Source organism: Canis aureus, chromosome 9 (genome assembly GCF_053574225.1).
Source record: "Canis aureus isolate CA01 chromosome 9, VMU_Caureus_v.1.0, whole genome shotgun sequence".
In the NCBI taxonomy this organism is placed as follows: Eukaryota; Metazoa; Chordata; class Mammalia; order Carnivora; family Canidae; genus Canis; species Canis aureus.
The window spans coordinates 74,176,454-74,198,709 of NC_135619.1; the positions used below are offsets into that span (position 1 = coordinate 74,176,454).

General features: G+C 60.3%; 2 protein-coding genes across 4 annotated transcripts in view; one reads left to right on the forward strand and one right to left on the reverse strand.

The window, feature by feature from the left end:
* The first annotated feature begins 1,543 nt into the window (after positions 1-1,543).
* AMN (amnion associated transmembrane protein) lies at positions 1,544-9,609 on the forward strand. Its single transcript, XM_077910694.1, has 12 exons — positions 1,544-1,637; positions 2,197-2,315; positions 2,408-2,452; positions 7,409-7,496; positions 7,680-7,897; positions 8,006-8,143; positions 8,215-8,323; positions 8,429-8,505; positions 8,678-8,831; positions 8,905-9,094; positions 9,181-9,274; positions 9,352-9,609. The coding sequence occupies exons 1-12, from the start codon at positions 1,595-1,597 to the stop codon at positions 9,451-9,453; spliced, it is 1,377 nt and encodes a 458-aa protein (XP_077766820.1). The 5' UTR covers positions 1,544-1,594; the 3' UTR covers positions 9,454-9,609.
* A 2,105-nt stretch (positions 9,610-11,714) lies between these two features.
* Positions 11,715-22,256, reverse strand: part of CDC42BPB (CDC42 binding protein kinase beta) — a 106,175-nt gene continuing 95,633 nt past the window's right edge. For 2 of the 3 annotated variants that reach the window (XM_077910691.1, XM_077910692.1), the window contains 7 exons: positions 20,459-20,556; positions 20,284-20,368; positions 20,055-20,172; positions 19,828-19,945; positions 19,228-19,333; positions 19,052-19,122; positions 11,715-13,136 (listed from right to left, as the gene is read on the reverse strand). In XM_077910691.1, coding sequence (XP_077766817.1) covers positions 13,005-13,136; positions 19,052-19,122; positions 19,228-19,333; positions 19,828-19,945; positions 20,055-20,172; positions 20,284-20,368; positions 20,459-20,556 — 728 coding nt within the window. In that variant the 3' untranslated portion in view covers positions 11,715-13,004. Of the gene's footprint in view, positions 13,137-19,051; positions 19,123-19,227; positions 19,334-19,827; positions 19,946-20,054; positions 20,173-20,283; positions 20,369-20,458; positions 20,557-22,256 lie in introns of those variants that run through there. The other variant, XR_013386947.1, reaches the window with a different exon arrangement.

Below are 22,256 nucleotides of genomic sequence, written 5' to 3' on the forward strand. Positions count from 1 at the left end.
TCCTGGCCTCGTCCCAGGGCACCACCTGCCCACTCGGAGGAAGGAGCCGCCAGCCTTGGGAAGACCTGCCGGGCCTTTCAGGCTTGGCGACCGGGCTCTGGGCCCGGGGGGTGAAGGTCACTGAGCCTGGAGAAGGTCTCCGCCTGGAGAGCCGCAGCGGGGGGTGGAGGAGGGGAGGGGAGCAGAGCCAGAGCCCCTGGTGGGGTCCCGAGAGGCCCGGGCCCCAGAACTGCCTACTTCCCAGCAAGAAGCAAGACAAGGGGGCAAAACAGATGTGACCCCCATGTCGCCCCTGTTCCTGGTCCAGGGAGCTTTTCTCAGCCCAGCAGGCCGGCAAGGCCGAGCTCCAGGGCCAGGGAGACCCCCTCCCCATCGCAGGCTGGGCGGGGCGGCACCACTGCACCCCGGAGAGCGGGTGCCCGGATCCCACCGGGACGACGGTGGCACAAGCCGGGTGAAGAGGCCAGAGGGCCCCCAGGGGCGGGTGCCGTCCCCCTCGGATGAAATACCGGGTCACCGAGACCAGTAGGGTGGCGGGCGGAGTTCCGGGGCCTGCAGGGGCAGGAGGGAGCTGCAGGCGGTCATGCCCTGGGGGGGCGACCCCAGTCCTCATCTCCACCCCCATGTCCATCCCCTGCTCCCCACCCCCCCACCCTGTTTCCCCCCCTTGTCACGCTCCCCTCAGCAGCTGTCCTGGACCCAGTGGCCCACCCACCACTCCTCCCGTGCCATCAGCCATAACCAGGAAGGTGCCATCTGCCCACTCCTGTCATGCTCGGGCCCCCTGTCCCCTGGTAATCGGTTCCCACCTGTCCCTCCTGTAAGGCGCTGTCCATCATCGGTTACTTAGTGACCAGTGTGTCCACCAGGCCCACCCCTCCGCCGTCCCCTCCCCCCAGCCCATCCCCGCGACACCCGCCGCAGCCACCCCCTCCTGCGGCTCAGCCCGGCCTGTTGGCCCTCGGCCACCCTCAGTCCCACGCCAGCCGCCGTCAGCCACCATCGTCCCGACAAACTCCGGCGGCTACAGTCTCTCACCCACCAACCACCCGTTTTTCCAAGCACCGGGTTATTCCCCCACCCCGCTTTCCATCATTCTTCCCCACCCAAGCACCAGCCACCGGGCCTCTTGCACCGCGGGGTCTCCTCGACCCGCCCCCGCCCCCGTGGCCGCCCCCATCACTTCGCGGGGCCCCCCAACACCCACTCGTGCTCCGCCACCAGCTCCGTGTGCAGCCCGGGGGGCCTCGCCCCCTCCGCCCCCCACCGCCACAGGCCCGCTGCCGGCGCCCGCAGGGCATCCAGGCGGGGGGGTGAGGGGGGCTTGGAAGGAAGGCCCCCAGCCCAGGGGGGGAGAGCAGGTGCAGCCCCCGGGCACAGGGCACCGGAGCAGGGAGCCCAGGGGGTCCCTCCCGCCCCCAGCTCGCCCCGCCTTGGAGCGGGTGGGCGGGCCCCAGGGCTGAGTGTGGGGGCAGGAGCCGCCGCGGCGCCCCGGGGCCCGGGGAGGTGGCAACGCCCCGCCCCGCCCCGCCCCGCCCGGTCAGGTGGGCCCCGCGGGGCAAAGTCCCGGTGGCGGCGACGGGCGCGCGGCGGGATGGGCGCGCTGGGCCGGGCCCTGCTGTGGCTGCAGCTGTGCGGTAAGGGGGCCCCGGGGCGCGGCGGGGGCTTCGGAGGCTCCCCGCCTTGGGGCCCGGACCCCTCGGGCGCCGGGGGGGCCTGCGAGCCGCGCACCGCCCCCAGTTCCCGCTCCCTGCGGGGCGCGGCCGCAGCCTGACTCAGTTTCCCCTCCGCCTTGGCGCCCGGCCGGCGCGGTCCCCCGGGCCCGGGAGCTTGGAAACTGCAGCCCCGCCCCCGCCCCGCCCCCGAGCCCCCGCGGTCCCGCGGACACGAGTCCCCAGGGGCCGCCCTCCCGCGCCCCCGCCCCGCGACCCCCTTGTGCCGTCGGTCCCTCGGTTGTCGCGGCCTTGCCCCGCCGGGCCCTCTGCTCCCTCTGCTCCAGCGGCCCGCAAGCCCGGGGCGAGGCGACGAGCGATCTTGGCGGGCGGCCTGGAGGGGGCACGGGGGGGCGGGCTCCGCAGACCTCGTAGGAGTTCGCGGCCCCGCGGCGGGGCTCCCGCGGGCTCTGGGCCCCCGGCTGCGGCCGCCTTCCTTCCGGGGGGTGGGGGCGGGGGGAGCACTCAGTCGTGCCCTCCCCAGCGCTGGCCCGGGCCGCCTACAAGCTCTGGGTCCCCACCACGGACTTCGAGGCCGCCGCCAACTGGAGCCAGAACCGGACGCCGTGCGCGGGCGCCGTGGTCCAGTTCCCCGCGGACAAGGTGCCCCCCGCGGGCTCGGGAGGCGGACTGGGGGGGCTCCGGGGGAGGCTGGGGGGCTCGGGGGGGCCCGGCCAACCCGCTCCTTCCTGCAGGCGGTGTCGGTGGTGGTGCGGGCCAGCCACGGCTTCTCGGACATGGTGAGGCGGGGCTGCGGGGGGTGGCCCCCCGGAACCCCCTCTGGGCCTGGGGCGGGCTCCTGGGAGGCTGGGGAAAGGGTATGGGGGCGGGGGGGGGCTGGAAAGGGCTCGCAGGGCGCACGGCCCTGCCCTCCGCCTGCGGCCTCCACCCCCCACCCCGTGTCCTCTCTCTGCTTCGCTCCAGCAAACACCCCCCCTGGTCCCCAAAGCCTCTCCCTGTCCCCTTACCTAAAACCCCCATCAGAAATTCGGGGGTCTTTCTCCCAAACTGCGGCCCAGGACATAGTGTTGCAGAGAGTGGGGGCCTTGGGAGGGTGAAAGGGTTCCGTGGCGGTAAATTCGGGAGGTGGCGCGTCCTGCACTTGCCTGGAGTTTTCGGGGTGTGTTTAGGGCCAGACCCTGGCTGGTAAAGGCGGGGTCAGCAGCCCCCCCATTACTGGCCAAATGCGGCTGCGAGGCTGGAGCTAAGAGTGGTTTTGAAATTTTTAAATGGTGGGGGGAAAAGCCAAAAAATGAACAGTTTTGTGGCTGGTGAAACAGAACCCCAGCTTCAGGCCCCTGAATAAAGCCTCATCGGGGCGTCCCCCGCCGCGGTCATTTACTGGGCAGAGGCAGGGGCCATGCGGGAGCCCCGGGGCCCTCAACACTCAGCGTATCTACTGTCCAGCCCTTTACAGAAAAGGGTCACTGTTCCCTGATTTGAAGTGTCATTTCCCAGGACCCTGGGGGCCCCAGGTCACTCCTGGTTAAGCGCCTCCACACATCCGCTGCTCTCTGGGTTGGGTCACTGTCCTATCAACTGGGGACCTGCCAGCAAGGTGACTGATGTGAGGGTTGCTGGCTCCGAGCAAAGGTGGAGTTGGGGGGGCACCTCTGGGTGTGGGTGCCAGGGTTGGGGTCCTCATGTAGAGGCCACCGGGTGGGTGGGCGAGTTGGAGGGGGACATCTGGTGGCCATGGCCCCACCCAATCTCTTGCCCAGATCTGGGGACATCAGGCCTTATTTCCTCTCCCTGAAGGTCTTGCTTAATCGATGGTTTCCACAAGAGACATTAACTGTGGGACCCAGCCACTTGTGGGGGAGGGCACATCAGGGCAAGGGGACACCTACTCCTACCTGTGAGCCAGAGCCGTCCCTCCCTGCCTGGGGCGGCGGGCATCAGGCAGAGGCTGGGGGTTCCTGGTCCCGGCACATCCAGAGTCTGGAGGCCCTTTCACATCTGTCCCACCCGAAGACTAGGGTATGGAAGGGGTCAGCAGTGGGGTGAAGGAGGAAGCAGGGGCATGGGTGGGGGCAGCTGGACCCCGCGCCCGTTCCCCAGCTGGTGCAACTGTGCCAACCAGGCAGGCAGCAGCCCAGAGCAAGTAGAGGGGGGCATCCAGAATAAGGGGGACCCTCGGTGGGGGGAGTTAGTCGGGGGTGGGGGCCTGGGGCCCTTCTCTGCCAACTGACTTTAATGAGGACCTTTGATAGAGCTTGAGGATCTCAGACATTCATCCATTCATCACCTGACAGGTCCCCCCATCTGGCCCCTCTTTCCATCCCCAGCTGCCCAAATGGGAATTCCTCCGCCTCTCCTGGGGGCCCGAGAGGTACCCCCTCACCTCCGCAGCCTCTCCTTCTCCTGCACCAGGGAGGGGGGCTCCCCCCCCCCCCGCCTCCGTGGGAAGACCCAGGTGGGAACTGTCCAGGGCCCAGGCACAGGTTCAACGCACGGAGAGCTGCCCCGACAGCCTCCCACCCCCGGTGCACAGGGGTCCCCTGCCCCCCAGCCCCCTCCCCGCTCCCCCCAGTGCTCAGCAGGACCTGGCTGCCAGGGTGCAGGTGCAGCCCTAGGAACAGGTGCAGCCACAGCAGCATTTCAGTCTGTGCACCCCAGGCTTGGATCTTCCCTCCCCGGGATATTCCCCTTCCGGAGCCCCCTCCCCGCTTCCCATTTCTAGTCACCCCATTTTCTGGGCCGGAGGAATCTCACGTCTTCTGTCCATCAAGCCCTCGTTGCTTGGGGACCCTGCACGTGTCTCGCCTGTGGTGCCCTTTGCAGAACGGAGGCCCCGTGGTGCCAACTCTGCGGGCTTATCCTGGTGCTGGCGGTGCCGAGGACCTTCCCCGCTGCTGAGCCACAGCCCTAGTGACACTTTGGCCACCAGGGGCACTAGCTAGGTTCAGGACCAGCTTTACTTTCCCCCCCTGAAGAGCAAGTCCAATTTCTGACGTCTTGCTCCAAGCCACCAGCCTTGCCCCCCGCCCCCCGCCCCGGCTTTGTGGCGCTGCTGCCACCGTTCCCCAGGTGACCTGCATGCAGGGGCCTCCCCCAGAGCTCCCTCTCTGCTCCCCTCTGCTCTGTGTGCCGCTCCTGCTTGGCTCCTGGGTTGTCTTGATTCGCACCTGGGGCAGCTGTCCCCTCCCTCCCCTCTTCGGCTCCAAGGCCAGTTGCTTCTCTGTGGGTCCGATTGTTACAGAGAACCTGTAGGGGCAGGTTTACCAGGTGACAACATCCATGACAAAACCCTGGAAGTTTTCTTACACCATCAGGCATGAGCTGCTCCTGAGTGTTATGATGTTCCCTCTCATCCACCCTAAAACTCACTAGTTTTCGCGTGGTCCCCACAGGGTCTTGTATAGCATCGGTTCACTCAGAAACGCTTTGTAGTGTGGTTTCTATTGTGGACAGGACTCTATTTTAAAAATTTTACATAGTCTAGTTGATTATTCTTTTAAATAAATGGCAATAGTTGTTCCTCTTTCCTTCCAGTCCTAACTCCTTTTATTTCTTTTTGTTTCCAAATGACATTGTGCAAGGGGCGCCTGGGTGGCTCAGCTGGTGAAGTGTGGATTCTTGGGTTCGGCTCAGGTCATGATCTCAGGGTCCTGGGATCGAGCCCCTTGTTGGGCTCCATGCTCAGTGGGGAGTCGGCTTGAGATTCTCTCTCCTTCTCCCTCTGCCCCTCCCACCTCACTGTCTATAATATAAGTAAATAAATTTCCCTAAAAAAAAAAAAAAAAAAGACAAAACATTGTCCAGGACCCCCTACCCCTAGTTAGTGTCTTGTTCCAATGTGAAAGACAAGGCATGTCGTGTTTGTCCATCGAGTGTAATGCTTGCTGTAGGGTTTGGTACAGAACCTTTATTAAATTGTGAAAATTCTCTTACTAGCTTGCTAGCAGCTTCTTAAAAAAATCATAAATAGGTTTGTTGGACTTCTCTGGTATTTTGTTGTTGTTGTTTTACATCGGGTGAGATACTATTGCCCCCTCCCTCCTTTTAGCCAGTTAATGAGGTTGTCTGAGGTTGAACTGTCATTACAAGACTGATGTGCATCTGGCACCTTCCTGTGAGTGCAGGTCAGAGCTTGACCCTTCTGCAAGACACCTGACTTCCTCTGTCCTAATACCCTGATTTTGTTGGGCCAAGACTCCTCGATGCCATCTGCTGGGCTACCATTGCACACACCGCGGGGAAGGGGGGACGGGGGCAGTCCTGGGAAGGAGCCCCATGATCACCATGTATTTTTAAAAGAAACTACTGAGGGAGTCTGGGTGGCGCAGTCAGTTAAACCACTGTTGGCTTTGGCTCAGGCCTGATCTCAGGGTCACGAGTTTAAGCCCCAGGTCAGGCTCTGCACTCAGTGCAATCTGCTTGAGAGTCTCTCTCTCTCCTAAATAAATAAATAATAAATAAATAAACACTACCGGCTCTAGTCAACTAATATGTATTTTTTAAGGACTGACTTATTTATTTTACAGAGTGCATGAGTGATCTGTTCTTTTTCTCCGAAGCTTTTATTTTTTGTTTATTTTTAAAAGTATTTATTTATTTTTGAGAGAGAGAACAAGCCAGGGGGAAATGCTAGCAGGGAGTCCAATGCAGGGCTGGATCCCAGGACCCTGAGATCCTGACCTGATCCGAAGACTAATGCTTAACCAGCTGAGCCAGCCAGGCGCCGCTCTCTGAAGCTTTCAGAATGTTCTCTGTGTCGATGACATTCCTAAACACACTGACCTGTGTCTGGGTAGGACTTTGCTTGTTCCCATTCCTCACTCCGTGATGCCTTTCCATCTTGTACGAATCTGGAAAATTCATCCTTGGTTCTTCAAACATCACCCCGCCCCCACCGCCTTTGTATCTGTATTTTGTTGCTGTGGGGTCAGTCCTCCCTGTCCTCCTGGAGGCTCCACCGTTCCCGGCTCCGCCCGCTGGGTCCCTCGGCAGGACAGCCCCTTCGCGGGGTCTTCTCCAGCGGGCCCAGCCCCTCTGCTTATCTCACCTAGTGTGCTCTTCCTTTCCATTATTCTGTGTTCTGTAATTTATTAATATTTCCCCTTTGGTTCTTTTCTTAAAAATTAGTTTTAATTTTAATCTCAGCATAGTTAACACAGGGTACAGTATGGTGCTTCAACCCCTTCTGGTTCTTTCCAAAAACACGTTCTTGTTCAGACTGTGCACTGCGACCTCCTCCCCTGTTCCGAGGCCGCAGGTCTCCGGGGCTCACTCCCGCACCTGTCAGTGCCGCACCCTCAGGTGTGGAGGTGGTTGGCCTGTGACCTCGTGTCCCCCCCGTAGGCCCCGTGGTCAGGGCCGGTGCTCAGGTGTGGGACGAGCACGATGGGCCTCGAGGCTGGGACCTGGGTGGACTGCCCGTGACGACCCGAGCCCCTCAGGGTCCCCGCACTGCACAGCCCCCCCCCCCCCCCCCCCCCGCCCAGCCCTCCTCTCCAAACCCAGCTCTGAGGGTCATAAGGAGGAGGTCGGTCCGGGGGCTCGGCGGGGACGGCAGGCAGAGGGCAGCGCGCGCTCGGCGCTCAGGTCCTGCTCCCGGGCCTGCAGTCCTGCTCCCTCGGCTTCTCTGACCCTCGGCCAGGGCCCCTGACCTCACCTGCCCGGTCCGCGGGAACGCGGCGGCGGGGGCGGGACCGTGGGGCACCCGGGCCACCGTGTGCCTGTGCTGCCCGCAGCTCCTGCCGCGGGACGGGGAGTTCGTCCTGGCCTCGGGAGCCGGCTTCGGGGCCGCGGACGCCGGCAGGGACCCGGACTGCGGCGCAGGTGAGGGGCGGGGCGGGGCGGGGCGGGAGGCGGGGCCCGGGCCGGAGGGGGCGGGGCCTGGGCGGGCGGGGCGGGGCCCGAGCCTGAGCGGGGGCGGGGCCTGAGCGGGGGGCGGGGCCTGAGCGGGGGCGGGGGGCGGGGCCCGGGCCCGGGGGCGGAGCTGAGGGACGCGCGCCCCCGCAGGCGCCCCCGCGCTCTTCCTCGACCCCGACCGCTTCTCGTGGCACGACCCGCGCCTGTGGCGCTCCGGGGACGCGGCGCGCGGCCTCTTCTCCGTGGACGCCGAGCGCGTGCCCTGCCGCCACGACGACGTCGTCTTCCCGCCCGACGCCTCCTTCCGAGTGGGGCTCGGGCCCGGCGCCCGCCCCGCGCGCGTCCGCAGCGTCCAGGTTCTGGGCCAGGTGAGCGGCGCTCGGGCCCCCTCCCCGACCTGCCCACGCGCGGCTGCCGGGCGCTCAGGGGCTGTCCCCTCCTCGGGCGGCGCCGCTCGTGCCCCCCTCCCCCCGCAGACGTTCACGCGCGACGAGGACCTGGCTGCCTTCCTGGCGTCCCGCGCCGGCCGCCTGCGCTTCCACGGGCCGGGAGCTCTGCGCGTGGGCCCCGGGGCCTGCGCCGACCCGTCGGGCTGCGTCTGCGGCGACGCGGAGGTGAGGGCGGAGGGGGCGGGGGGGCGGGGCGCCTGCCCCCACTGTCCGCGCTCACCCCGCTTCCTCCGCAGGTGCAGCCCTGGATCTGCGCGGCCCTGCTCCAGCCCCTGGGCGGTCGCTGCCCGCCGGCCGCCTGCCCCGACGCCCTCCGGCCCGAGGGGCAGTGCTGCGACCTCTGCGGTGAGCGCCCCCTCCCGGCCCGGAGAGCTGCCCTGGCTCGCCCCCAGCCTCAGTTTCCCTGACGGCCCTGGGCTCGCGGCGCCGACCCCTTCCCGTCTGTCGCAGGAGCCATCGTGTCGCTGACCCACGGCCCCACCTTTGACATCGAGCGGTACCGGGCGCGGCTGCTGCGAGCCTTCCTGGTAACGGGGCCGCGTCCCCGCCCCCGCCCTGCCCCCCCCCGCGGGGCCCGCCTCTTCCGCGGCGGCGCCCGGGACCCCACTGCCCCCCCACGCAGTCACTGACCGCGCACCTCCCGTCACCCGCCCGCCGGCCGAGGGCCAGGTCCCGGGACGACCCCGTCTCCCTCCCCAGCCCCAGTACCCGGGGCTGCAGGCGGCCGTGTCCAAGGTGCGGCGGCGGCCGGGGCCGCACACGGAGGTTCAGGTGGTGCTGGCGGAGACCGGGCCCCAGCCGGGCGGCGCGGGGCGGCTGGCCCGGGCCCTCCTGGCGGACGTCGCGGAGCACGGTAACCGCGGGTGCCCCCTCCCCGGCCGGCCCGGCCCCGCGTGCGGGAGCCTGAGCCCGCCCCTCCGTTGCAGGCGAAGCCCTCGGGGTCCTGTCGGCGACAGCCCGGGAGTCGGGCGCGCCCGTCGGGGACGGCTCGGCGGCGGGGCCGCTCGGCTCGGGTTCGCGCGCGGGGCTGGCGGGCGGCGTGGCGGCCGGGCTGCTGCTGCTGCTGCTGGCGCTGGCGGCGGGCCTGCTGCTGCTGCGCCGCGCTCCGAGGCTCAGGTCCGCGGGGCGGGGGCGGGGGCGGGGGCGGGGGCGGGGGCGGGGCCGCGGCCGCGTGGGGGCTCACGGGCGTCCTTGTTCCCCAGGTGGACTAAGCGCGAGCGATTGGTCGCCACGCCCGTCGAGGCGCCCCTGGGCTTCTCCAACCCGGTGTTCGACGTGGCGGGCTCCGTGGGGCCGGTGAGGGGGCGCGCGGGGGACCTGCCCTCCGGGCCTGCGGCCGCCGACGCCCCTTGACTCCGCGCCCCCGCCCCTAGGTTCCACGCACCCCGCAGCCTCCCCCAGCGCAGCAGGCGGGAAGCAGCAGCACCAGCCGCAGCTACTTCGTTAACCCGCTGTTCGCCGAGGCCGAGGCCTGAGCAACCGCGGGGCTGGCCAGCCCCTACCTGCGCCCGCCGCCGCCCCCGCGAGATGGCCCCGGCCTTGCGAGGTCCCCGCCCCCTGCCACGCACGCCTTGTCCCCCCAGCCCAAGGATAGGGTGGCTTTGCCCAATAAAGCGTTTCCTGCACCCGGAGTCCGTTGCCCCCAGTGGCCCTCCTGTGCCTGGGCTTGAGCGTGGGGAGCCGGCCAGTGTGCCCGTCAGGCTGCCCACTGGTGAGCGTGCTCCTCAGAATCCTGCCCTCTGGCCACCAGCAAAGGGCAGCTCCAGGCACTACCCGAAAATTGCAGTCTGCAGAGCTGCACCCAGAATGTGGGGAAGGCTGCCCCTGGAGCAGGGGAGCGAGGCGGCGGGTGAGGCTGGCTGTCCAGCACCCCCAGCAGCCAGTAGAACAGCCAGTCCCTTCCCCAGAGGAACAGGATTATTCTGGAATGCAGAGGAATGACACTGCTGCAGGATATGCGGGCTGCGGCGGAACCACAGGCAGGGCAGCCTGGAGACCCAGGGAGAGGAAGAGGAGGACAAGGGGAAGGGGGGAGCTGGGAGGGGCGGTTGTGGATAAAAGTCCTTGCTGGGAAAGGGAGAATTCGGGGCGGGGCTGGCTTCTCTCGGCTGCTTCCAGACCAGACAGAAGAAACTCCTCGTGGACCTGCTGCTGGTCTAGCACAGGCTTCTCCCCCTTCCCCCTGGGCTGGGAGGCGGGGTGGGGGGTGGGGGCTCCTGCTGGTGGGCCCGGCTGCTGTGCTGAGGGCCAGGGTGGGGCCCACGCCCGGGGGTGGAGCTCCGTGCCCACGGGTGTCAGGCGGGAGGGTGTCTGCTGTCCACCACGGCGGGCCCGGGCCCCTTCTGCGGGGGCTCTGGTTGGGGAGCGGGCAGCAGCGAGGAGGCTCACGCGGCTGCGTGACGCGAACGGGCGGGTGCTCCGCTGAACCGTCGGAGCGATCCTGCTGCGTCAGGTGCACCCGGGCCTGGAGCGTCGCCGGCGCCCCGGGGTCAGTCCTCCGGGGGCTCCTGCCGGGTGGATGTGTTTGGTGGCTTTCCAGTTCCCGGCACCAGAGCTGGGCTCCTGCCGGCTGGCGTCCCGTCGGCGATGCCCACCGTGGTGTGTGGCGGGGTCACGCTGGTGGTGCCGTGCAGCGTCCCGCTGTGAACGCCACGCTTCTGCTACGACAGCTCTTCCACTTTAGGACAGCCGACACCTGCGCGTCTGTCGTTCAGCCTAGCGACAGGCACCGACAGGCACCGGGTTCGACAGCCCGGCCCAGATCCCGGCTCCGCGCCCCAGCCAGCCGCTCACTGGGCACGGGCCGTGCTCCTTTATGGGTTTTCCCAGCTGATGCGACTGAACTTGGGTTCTGAAGGGCTCCAGCCGTGCCCTGCGTGGTCACTGCTGCCGACACCCCGGTCCCCTTTCAGCAGGTGGGAGGAGTGCCATCTGTCCCCCATGCCGGGGGTGGTGTGACTTGTCAAGGCAAGGGGAGCAGATGGGGTGTGGGATGTGCACCAGGAGCGGGGCCGCGGGGCATCCCTGCCCGGTGCTGGGCTGGCTGCTCTCCAGGCCCTACCGCATCTTCACACCATTGCCCTTGTTCCACCAGGAACTTGCCTGAGGGAGGGAGGGTCATCGCAGGGTGAATACAGCTGCCCCCCAGGGCCCCCAGCGCAGTGTCGTCCCCCCCCACCCCTGCTCCTGGAGACTCTGGCCCGCCCCACCGTGGCCTCCCCTGCTGCTCCAGGCGGTCCTCTGGCTGGGAGCCTCTCCGGTCACAGCTTCTCTGGGGGGGTGGGGGTGGGGCTCTTGCTCCGCCCTGCGGGGGGGGGGGTCTCCTGGGTGCCCACTGCCCAGCCCTGCCCGTGGCCCCAGAGGCTCCTACTCCTCTCAGGTTGGAACCCTAAGCCTCCTGCTGTGGCTGGCTGGCGGAGGCCTGGCAGGAGCCCGTGGCCGGCCGGCCCCTCTCTCCACCCAATGGCCCAAGCCCACCTCTGCCTACCATGTCAGGGTGAACCCCCAGGCGGATCCCCATTGTAGCCTGGGGGGGGGGCAGAATCCTACTCTGGGAACCAGCTCCTGCCATGCGAAGGAACCCCCTCCCCATCCGTGAGCAAATGACAAAGAGCAGCTGCAGCCGGTACAGCATCTCCCTCATTGCCTTTTGGGGAGGGGTTTCCAGCACCGGTGCTACCGGGAGACCCAGACACATGTAGGGTGACAAGTCATCACATTCAGACGAACCACTGAGAACTTTAAAACTGCTGTCTTCTGCTTTATTGGCAGGTAAATTGTTCAAAAATGTTCTCACGATTCAATAATTACAAAGACTCAGACTTACATTAAAAAAGTAAAAACCAGAACCCCCAGCAGGTGCCGGCCCCAGCAGAAGGCCCGGGGGGGCGGGAGGGCAGCAGGTGCCGGGTGTGTGACACGCACAGGCAGACCGCGGTGCCCACGTCACTCAGTGCCGACTCAAGGTAAGTGCACGTCTTCTACAGCGTCGCCAACGACGTTGACCAGCGGGAGGGCAGGGAAGAGCCTGTCCGGGGCCGAAGACAAGTGGTGTTTGCCGGCCAGTTAATCCTAAGCCTTTCCCGGGACAGGCCCCAAACCTGATTACTCACACAGCAGCAAGGAGGGGAGAGTAAATCCACGGGCAGAGCCAATGTGCAGGAGTGTGTCGGGCGAGTCTATATGATGCATTCGGGCACTAATCACAGGGCTCCATGCAGGGGCGGGGCGGCGGGGGCGGCGCTCGCAGCGGGGCTCCAGGGGCGCTGGCCGCCTCCGCCCGGCAGGCCTCGGGACCCGGCTGCAGCTCGACACGTCCCGCCTTCACGGTGAGGCAGAAGCTGTGGGAGCGCGTGGACTTCACAGTAGTAGATACAGGTGACACTTGATGGCTGTGACCGGGAACGGCCTAACGCACACACGGGACCAGGGCAGGTGTCGCTCACCGGGGGCCTCCGTCCATGGCTACGCGGTCGGCAGAGGGTCTTCCGCAGCTGACTGTAATGGCTACGTGAATAAAAGGCCACCAACTAACCTCCGCTTTCCTGTCTTGAAAATTCTAGTGACACTGGGACTGAAACACAACTTCCTACTATTCTAAGGTCCTAGGAAACAGTTTCAGGAAACAGGGAACAGGCTTGTCCGTGAGGCTGCGTCCGAGCTGTCTGCTTCTGTAGCGGCACCGGGCCTCCTGGGTTTCCGCGGGGCAGACCGGCCTCCGCAGGGCCCCACGCGCCCCAGCAGCTCGTTTCGGGAGGGGAGGGGGGGGTATGTGCTGGTCCTTCATGTGCAAACGGAACAGTGCTGTCCCACAGCTGTGCAGATGAGTGGGTCTGGCCTACCACCACAGACCATGCGGCAGAAAACTGATCATTATTATAATAAAGATTTGCTTTATCTCCATATCTACAAATTGAGTCTACATTTGCTTGGACAACACTGGCGGGTCAGCTCGGTCTTGGCACTGACAATCGAGGCCACCCCCGGCTCCCTGGCCCCACAGCGGTGAGGCGGGAGGCTGGCGGCTTCAGGCGTCGTAGGCTGGCTGTTCCAGGCCTTCAAGGGGGAGCTGGCTCCTATGCGGCGAGTTGGGGCTTGGGGGGCCACTGGGGTTGGAGCTGTTCGACGGAGTCGAGTGTTTGGTCGAATCCGAGTCCGGCTGTTAACACAGAGGAGGGGGACAGCGTAAGAACCCGTCGCCCCGGGCCGGGGGGAGGCCGTGAGACGTGGGCATTTGCGGGGGAAAGCCTGGGCAGCTGCTGTCTCCTTTCCTGTCACGACAGCACTCCCTACAAGCATTCCACAGGCTCCTGAAGCTCGCCGGTGAAGAGCTCATAAACTGAAGCCCAACCCCGAACCCACAAATAACTCAGTAATTATAGTTACAAAGAGGAACGAGCGAGTCTGCAGTGAAGAGACCAGACCGTCTGAGGTCCCTCACGGCCCCCTTTCATGAGCTCTCTTAACGTGATGAAGTGTGTCTGCGGAAAACCCAGAACTCACTTCAGCCTCAACGGTGCAGTCACAACCTTCCCCCTAGGATGGGGCCCAAACAAGGGTGCCCGCTTTCACCCCTGCTGGAGCTCAACACAGGAATAAACGTCACCAAGGAGCTGAAGCATGTGTCCACTGAACTACAGAGCACTGCTGACAGAAATTAAAGATGGCCTAAGTAAGCGGACCGACACCTCAGCTTCCCGGATCAGGACGGCAACGCTCCCCCTGAAGCAATCCACAGACTCCATGCCATCACTGCTGAAATTCCCCTGGAGCTCTCTTCTTCCAGAAATGGAAAAAGCAGTCCTCGAATTCATATAAAATTGTAAAGGGCCCAGAGTAGTCAGTACAATACTACGGAAAAAACTGGAAGGAATCACACTTCCCAAACATACTCCTTCAAAATGTACGCAACAGTACTCCAAACAGGGAGGCTGGTATTAGCATAGACCAGTGGAACAGAGCTGAGAGTCTAGAAATAAATCTACACAACCATGGTCACTGGTCTTTGACACGGCTGCCAAGACTACCCAACGAGGGAAAGGAGTGCTAGACATCCACCCTTACAACATGTGAAAAGTAACTCAAGGTGGATCAATGACCTAAATATAAGGCTAAAACCATAAAATTCATAGAAGAAAACGATAAATTTTCATGAGTTTGGGTTCAGCAATGAATTCTTAGATATGACCTCAAAAGCACAGGCAGGAGGGTGTGAAATAAAATTGGGTATCACCCAAATTAGAGGCATCAAAGGACATGAAGAAGAATGTGAAAACACAACCCATAGCACGGGAGAAAGTATCTGCACATCACATAAGGGTCAAGTATCCAGATGACATAACACTCTTCAACCCAGTAACAGACAACTCAATTTAAAATAACGGGCAGGGGATCCCTGGGTGGCGCAGCGGTTTGGCGCCTGTCTTTGTTTTTTTTTTTTTTTTATTTATTTATGATAGTCACAGAGAGAGAGAGACAGAGGCAGAGACACAGGCAGAGGGAGAAGCAGGCTCCATGCACCGGGAGCCTGACGTGGGATTCGATCCCGGGTCTCCAGGATCTTGCCCTGGGCCAAAGGCAGGCACTAAACCGCTGCGCCACCCAGGGATCCCTGGCGCCTGTCTTTGGCCCAGGGCGCGATCCTGGAGACCCGGCATCGAATCCCACATCGGGCTCCCGGTGCATGGAGCCTGCTTCTCCCTCTGACTGTGTCTCTGCCTCTCTCTCTCTCTCTCTCTGTGACTATCATAAATAAATAAAAATTAAAAAAAAAAATAAAATAAAATAACGGGCAAAAGACTAGACATTTCTCCAAAGGTACAGACGTAGCCAACAAGTACATGAAAACGATACTTGGCATCAGCGGTCATTAGAGAAATGCACATCGAAACCACAGTGACATATGGTAATGTCACCCACTAGGATGGGTCAAAACAAAACAAAACAACAGGGGAAAGTAAGAGTAAGTGTTGACAAGGATGTGGAGAGAAGCTTCACCTTCACACCTTGCTGGCGGGAGTGGGAAACGGTACAGATGTCGTGGAAAACAACTTGATGGTTTCTCAAAAAGTTAAACATATTCCACCACGAGGCACACAGGAAGTGAAGACGGGTGATTGCTCGAATGCCCGAACACACATGTTCACATCAGCACGACCCCTGACAGCCAGAGGTAGAGACAGCTCCTTGTCCACCAGGGTACTAATGCGCACACAAAATGCGGTACGTCTACACAGGGGAACGTGTGGCAACAAACAGGAAGCACCGATGACACCTGAAGACCTTACGCTAAGTGAACAGAACAGGCCAGACACAAAAGTCCGTGTAGTATACGCTTCTGTCCACACGGACATCCACGGCGGATAAGTCCACAGAGACAGCGCAAAGATCTGTGGTTGCCATGGGCTGGGGAAAGGGGAGTGGGAGATGCTTGGGGAGGGCGGTGTGGTGGTGGAGGCTGGGGGGTGATGGATTTACTTTCATCTTTAGCTCGTGGTTGCACTACTCTGAATTGTTCACTTTAGAATGGCTGCTTTATGTGATGTGAACCCCAGTTACGTAAATCCAGAGCGAGCACACACAAGATCAGTGCAAGACAAACAGGCACTCTGTGGAATCCCCCGAGGACACCGTGTCCTCTGCTCAGTATTCCAGGCTGAGACGAGGGAATGTTGGATGAAGATGGAGGACGTGCTCCAGGGTCAGGGGGACTAAAGAGATGCGGTGAGTGGAGACACAGAGAGAAGTAGCCCACGCACACCGTGGACCACGGCCGGGTCCCTGCTCTCAGGAAAAGGGGCCTGGTCTGTCCTACCTACTGCACATGCACATGCTCACACGCACTCATTTGCTGGCCCTGGGGAGAAGTGGGTGGCAGGGAGGGCGCTATGGGGACCTTTCAGTGTTTTCCAATTCAAAATATCAGATAAGCCTTGACTGAGGGACATTCTGAAAGAGAACGGTACTTTTCCTAAACAAACTCAATGTCATGAAAGATAAAAGTCTAGAGACAGCACTATGGAACGCAATGCATGATCCCTAGCTGGCTTCTGGGTTTAAGAACAGCCGGGACCTGAGAGCCAGCAGTCCCTGGGGCGGACATCAAAGTGCGACAGGAGCCCCGCGATCAGGGAAGAGGTGCCTGTGCCCTCAGGAGATGCACACAGAACTGGATTAGGGTGCTGTGATGTTGCAAATTCTTTTCTGCTGGGTCTTCCCCCAAAACCAGGGAGAAGCAGGTTAGGTAAAGCTCACATGGGATGTTCATGCAGTGTTCTTGCAACTTTTCTGGAGGTTTGAGATTTTCAAAATGTGTGGTTGAAGAGAAAAAAGTAAAATAAGAGAAAAAACCAAGACCTGCCTCTGGAGCCATCAATCTTAGACAGTTCTAAGGGCATTCTATGAATCCTTCCAGGAAAGAAAATCGATATATCACGGCTACTACAAGATGCAGACCTCCTCAGAGTTGAGGCTAGCCCAGCTCTGAGGACAAAGGTGGCCGCGCAGAGCACAGAGCACACGATCACCACAATCCCAAGCCGAATCTATCAGTGTGCTCAAGTGGTGAAATAGCACATCACAACCGAGGGAGATTTACTCTCAGGAGGTTGAGGACGTCCACTCCAACATGAAGAGGCTGGGGAGAAAACCCACGAAGGTGGTCACTGTGGAAACCGTAGATGGAAGCATCTGATTAACATAACATCCATCACTCCGTTACTTGAAAAAGCTCTTCCTGAACAAGGAGGGGAAAACCACTTCCCAGCCAGGGGAGAGGTGCTCGCCAGGAAGCACAGGTGGCGTGAGTCTTAGTGGAGCTGGGTGGACACAGAGCCCATGCCGTTGGTGACCGAAACCTCCGCTCTCAGGAGCCCCAGCCAGTGTGCTGAGCGAGGCAACACCCACCTCTGCACCCATACCCCCACCCCTTCCCAGGCTCAGAGACACAGAACTCTAAGGCCATCAACCAAATATGAGTGTCAATCAGAATTCAGCAAGGTAGGGGATCCCTCGGTGGCTCAGTGGTTTGGCGCCTGCCTTTGGCCCAGGGCACAATCCTGGAGTCCTGGGATCGAGTCCTGCGTCAGGCTTCTGGCATGGAGCCTGCTTCTCCCTCCTCCTGTGTCTCTGCCTCTATCATAAATAAATAAATAAATCTTAAAAAAAAAAAAAAAAAAAGAATTCAGCAAGGTAGCTAGACACCGAACAGTCCAAAGTCACCCACTTGTAGAGACACCAGCAATGACCCCCAGGGATGTAATGAAAGATCACAGTCTAGTCACAACGGCAACAAAACCCTTCAAATTCTTAAGAATAACTTACCACAAACATGCACTCCCTGTAGGAGGGAAACCATCAACTGGAGAGACACCCAATGTTCCCATAAAGGAAAAGTCAAGATGATATCCCTGAAATTAATCTGTGAACTTAATGTAATCCCAATGAGAGGCTCAACACAATTTCTACTTTTTTACTGTGAAGCCAACAAGCCAGTTTAAAAATTTATTTGTAGAGGGGCACCTGGCTAGCTTAGTTGCATGAGCATGTGACTCTTGATCCCAGGGTCATGGGTTTGAGTCCCACACTGGATGCAGCTGTTATTTAATAAATATACTTAAAAGAAACAAAGTTCATTACAGAAAATAAAAACAGCTAAGAAACCGTTATTAAAGAGAGAACAAAGAGATATGCTTTGCCCAATCTGCCCCAGGCGGCACGGATGCTGACGAAGGAAAAGAATCCATCCACTGGTGGATGGGCTGTCTAGAAGTAGAAACAGGTGAACAAAGGAGTTGAACATATATAATAAAGACAGCATTTCAAGTTGGAGAGACATAAATGGCACAGGGCCAGGGCGCCATCCACTTCCAAAAGAAATAAACTCAGGTGCTTGCCTACAAACATACACTTGGTCAGGACACTCTCTCACTGACCAACGTCATGATGGCACAACGACACACCAATGAACCCTGCCAAACTCCCAAGGAGACCATAAGAGAACGTTTACTCAGCTGAGAAAGACTGGACTGCGTGAGAATTAGCACCTGCAACGGATTGTGTTCACAGTGAGAAGAGAGCTCCTATGCACCACGGAGCAGGGTGAGGGTGTGCAGCGGGCCCTGGAGGAAGAAATGGCCGGCCCCATGCTGGGAATGAGCATGGACCTCTGAGAGCCAGGAACACGTGAGGGAAGACCTTCTGTGTTTCCCATTCATTCAGCCCCACACATGTGCATGCAGGCCTAGCCCCGGGCGGGGTCCCAGGGACAACAGGGCAGGCGAGCAAGCCCCCGAGGGCACGAAGACTGGTGAGCACGGGCTCCTGCACTGCCCTCACTACCGTCTCGCAGAGGCGTGCTTCAGTGTGCACAAAGATGCTGCCCGCCACGGCAGAGCCCGGAACACCCTAAGAACCCCCCGAGCCACACTGGCCCCACACACTGATCCTGAACGGCCATCAGAGCAACAGGGGAGAGAGACTGACGTGGAAGGCTCTTCAAGATGCACAAGGCCATCTGAACATATAGAAGTACACGGAGAAGTCTAGAAGAGAGAAGCTTGCTGGGCTTTTGTTGGAAAGGCTTTCATTTCTCAGTCACACAGCAGGGGGGCCCCCACCCGTCAACACCCAGGGGTCTTGTGCCTGCCATCCCTGCTCAGGGCAGCCACCTGTGCCTGGAGGGGCCCAGGAATCGGGAGCAAAGCCCAGAAAGAGGCCTGGCTGCAGAGGCCTAGGTCTGATGGAAGAGCCTGCTGCTCAGGCCATTACCCAGAAATGGGAATCCACACCTTTCTCCCAGCAGACTCATGGTCACAGAGCCCATGCTATCCTACTGCTCCTTCAGCACAGCCCTCAAAGTCACGAGTCGGGAACCCCAGAAGCGGTGGTGATAAGCACTCAGGCCCGCCCATCACCAGGCTGCTCTTCTTTTTGCAGTGGTGGCAAAATTGCACCCCAGTTCCCCCTTTCCCGAGCCTGCTGTGCCCCATGTGGCTGTTTCATCACCACTGATTCTCCTCCACGTGAAGAGCTGCAGACACTCAGGTGGCGTCCCTGTAAGGAGGCAAGTCTTACCTCTTTGTCAAAGTCCTGGTCGGGGTCGGACATACTCCTCAGAGGCACAGCCACCCCAGGCTCTGGCCCACCTATGGAATGAGAACAGCCATAATCTTAGGGAAAAGAGTCCAGAGCTGAACTGGAATCCCAGAGTCCCAGCAGGCCAGGTCCCCACCCCTGGACATCCTTGGTACCTGATGAGGGCCACGAGATGTAGGGCTTGTTCCTGGGCACAGGCTGCCGGGACAGACTGGGGGGAGCAGGGCCAGGCCTTTCCTCCTGAGAGGGGGGCACGGCGCTCTGGGTGGAGAGAAGGGTGGTGAGCACACTCGGGGTGCCCGGGCTGGGAATACAGGCTGACCCGGGGCAGAACCACATTGAGTCCCAGCCCAGCAGGTAGGCCAACTGCAAAGTGGGCGCCACAGAACAGAGCCAAGGGCCTGGAACCTTGCTCCCTGGACAGTGAGCCAGGCCAATTTTGAGCTAAGAATTGGGAATTAACAATTTTAGGCCAAATAAAATTCTATTTCGTATTTTGACAGCTAGTTTCCTTACAAAATACTAAGAGCCTGAAATGGTGACATACACCAAAGAAGTATAAATGCACAAATGTATTTGTGTTTACAAATACACAAATAAATACCGAGCCCCTGGGAGTGGCTGTGGGGCCCGCTAAGGCAGTAAGAAGCCGCGGGTGAAGGAGGTGCCACGGAGACAGGCTCATGCAGCAGGTGCTGCGGGTCTGCTCAGCTCTGCCCCCACCCGCCCTCCCCTGTCTTGTCCCAGGAGCTCACCAGAGGCAAGTCCATGAGCACCTGCATCCCATCACCTGGGCCCATGTGGGCCACGTGGTTGAAGTTGGTTGGGTTGGATATCATTTTGGATCTCAGTTCCGGGTCTCTAAGCATCTCTCTGAGGGAAAGAAAAGTATTTTTGAGATTCACAAATATGTCAAAATTTTTCCAGCTCTCACACATCCCTCCTGAGCGAGGCCAAGCCGGGCCAGGAATTTCACTCTTACCGCCGCTGCTGCAGCCTCTCCTCCTCTGGCACCTTGAAGACAAAGCGCCTCTTGCTTCTGGTCCTAAGCATCTGCTTCTTGCTGTTATCAGACGTGTCGGGCACATTGAGGACCGTTCCTGTAGGCGTGCAGAATGGTGCCAGTGGTTTCACGTGGCCCTCGTGTTGGGTGACACCCAGGCCCTGCCTCCCCTCCCCCCCTTCACTGCCACCTGCTGAGAAAGTCTTACCGGAGAACTTGCTCTTGAAGTAGATGAGGCGGGGAGGCTCGCAGTTGAGGAGGTTGAGGGTGCCCTCAGAGTTCAGCGGTCTTATCTGTGTAGGACAGCAGAGAGGGAAGGAGGGTAGCCACATGGCTGGTGGCAGGGTGGGAGGGGGCCAGCCACATCACCCTGGGGGCCTTACCCTCCGCAGGCCGATGGTCTGGACCCACTCCATGGTGCGCACGTCAAAAACGTCCACGCCGTACTCGCTGTACACAGTGACGTGAGAGGGGCTGCAACCTAGCGCAGACGGAGCGAAGCCAGGTGAGAGACTGATGCCCCCCGTCCCAGACCACCCTGGAGGGTGGTGGTGAGGCCCCAATACCTGGGAATGTGAGAAAGTGCAAGGGGGACCACGCACCCTCAGCTTAGGGGTTACAACCATTCAAGGGGGGGAGATACTCTCACACTGGTGCTCTAGGAAAGAAATCTTTGCTTTAAATTTCATTCAAACCTACCACGTTTAAATGCTTTACTGTCCCCTCTAACTCAACAGCATTTTAAACACCACGCTACAGATGCCAAGGAGGGTCTGTTTAAAAAGTTAGCTTTTTCATTTAGTTTTCTTATATAATTGCTGCAAAAACAACTGCCTCAGGCTCAATGCATCCGAAATTTAGGTAAGGGCCGGGCGTTGTTTTGAGGCAAATTCCTTTAAAACCTGACCAGAAAGTCAGGTTCCTGAGTCAGTATTTTAAATCTCCAAACAGAATTGCCGTGTAGCTCTGGGACAACAATCTTGCCTGTCTACACCCCCACCTACTAGGTGAACCCACCAGCTTTCTATGAAATCGGTCCTTCGGGGTGTTTGCAGGCAGCCCTTCGGTGGTCTGAACACACCTGGGATGGTAACCAGCTTCCTGCGATGAGCCCCGCAGCGGGGCCATTCCTCCTGGTCCTGAGTGATGGGACACACCCAGGACTGCCGGCCCAGCTGGCATTTGAAGTTTCAGGGTACAGTCCCCACCTTTAGAACTGCAGTAAAACTATCTGAACTGTGGGAAAGAAAGCAGGCCACAGAAGAGGGTCTGCTGGGGATGGCGAGGCAGGCTCGAGGTGCACTGTGGCATCCCCAGTGCCATCCTGCAGCCGTGCAGAGCCACGCAGATGGCACGGCTCAGTCTCTGCTCCGGGTCCTTCTGCCATCCAGGGTTCACTTAAAACTTCGTGTCACGCGTCACTAACCGAAGATGAACTTTTGACGTGTTGCTGTCAAATTCCCAATGGGCTGTGTGGCCAGCCCTTCTCTTTTAAATCCAAAAAGAAAATAAAACAGGGTTTAGGAAGTGGCCGAGATGCTGCAACTAGCCAGCAGGCCATCACAGAAGTGACACACCAGAAAAACTTTCTCAAGTGACATTCAGAGGCTCCTGGGGCAGCTCCTCTTATTTGGGAATATGTGGGGCTTCCTTTGCAAGGAGCCAAGGAGAGAGCTGGGTGTGTGGCTTGCTAATCAAGTGATAAACTGAAGTGTCCAGTCTAAAGAAAAATGTGAACTAAAACATCAGTGCCAGTGGCGAGAGGATGGGCTGGCGAGCCTGGCAGATCCGTGGTTGAGCCCGGCTCTGCCGTGTCCTCTGCACAGCCCTCTGTCCCTGGCACAGCAGCCTCCCTCCGTGACCAGGGACAGGTAACACACACAAATGCTCAGCACGGGCATGGGACAAGGAGGCAACAGTTTTAGTTCTGCAGCCTGAACGTTAGTTACTTATTTTTCGCCAGCTCTAAAGCTGATTTGGTGTCTGTACTGTGCACAAGGGAGCAAAACGGCCACGAAGGTGGAGCGAGAACTGGAAAGGGCACACACGGGAGCATCAGGTATCCATGCCAGTCACACAGCCAGGATGCTGAAATATCACGCTCAGTGACCTTTCCACAATCAACTTTTCAAAAACCTAGGTTTCAGGAGGAAAAGAGCCCGACAGACAGGCATCTGCCCG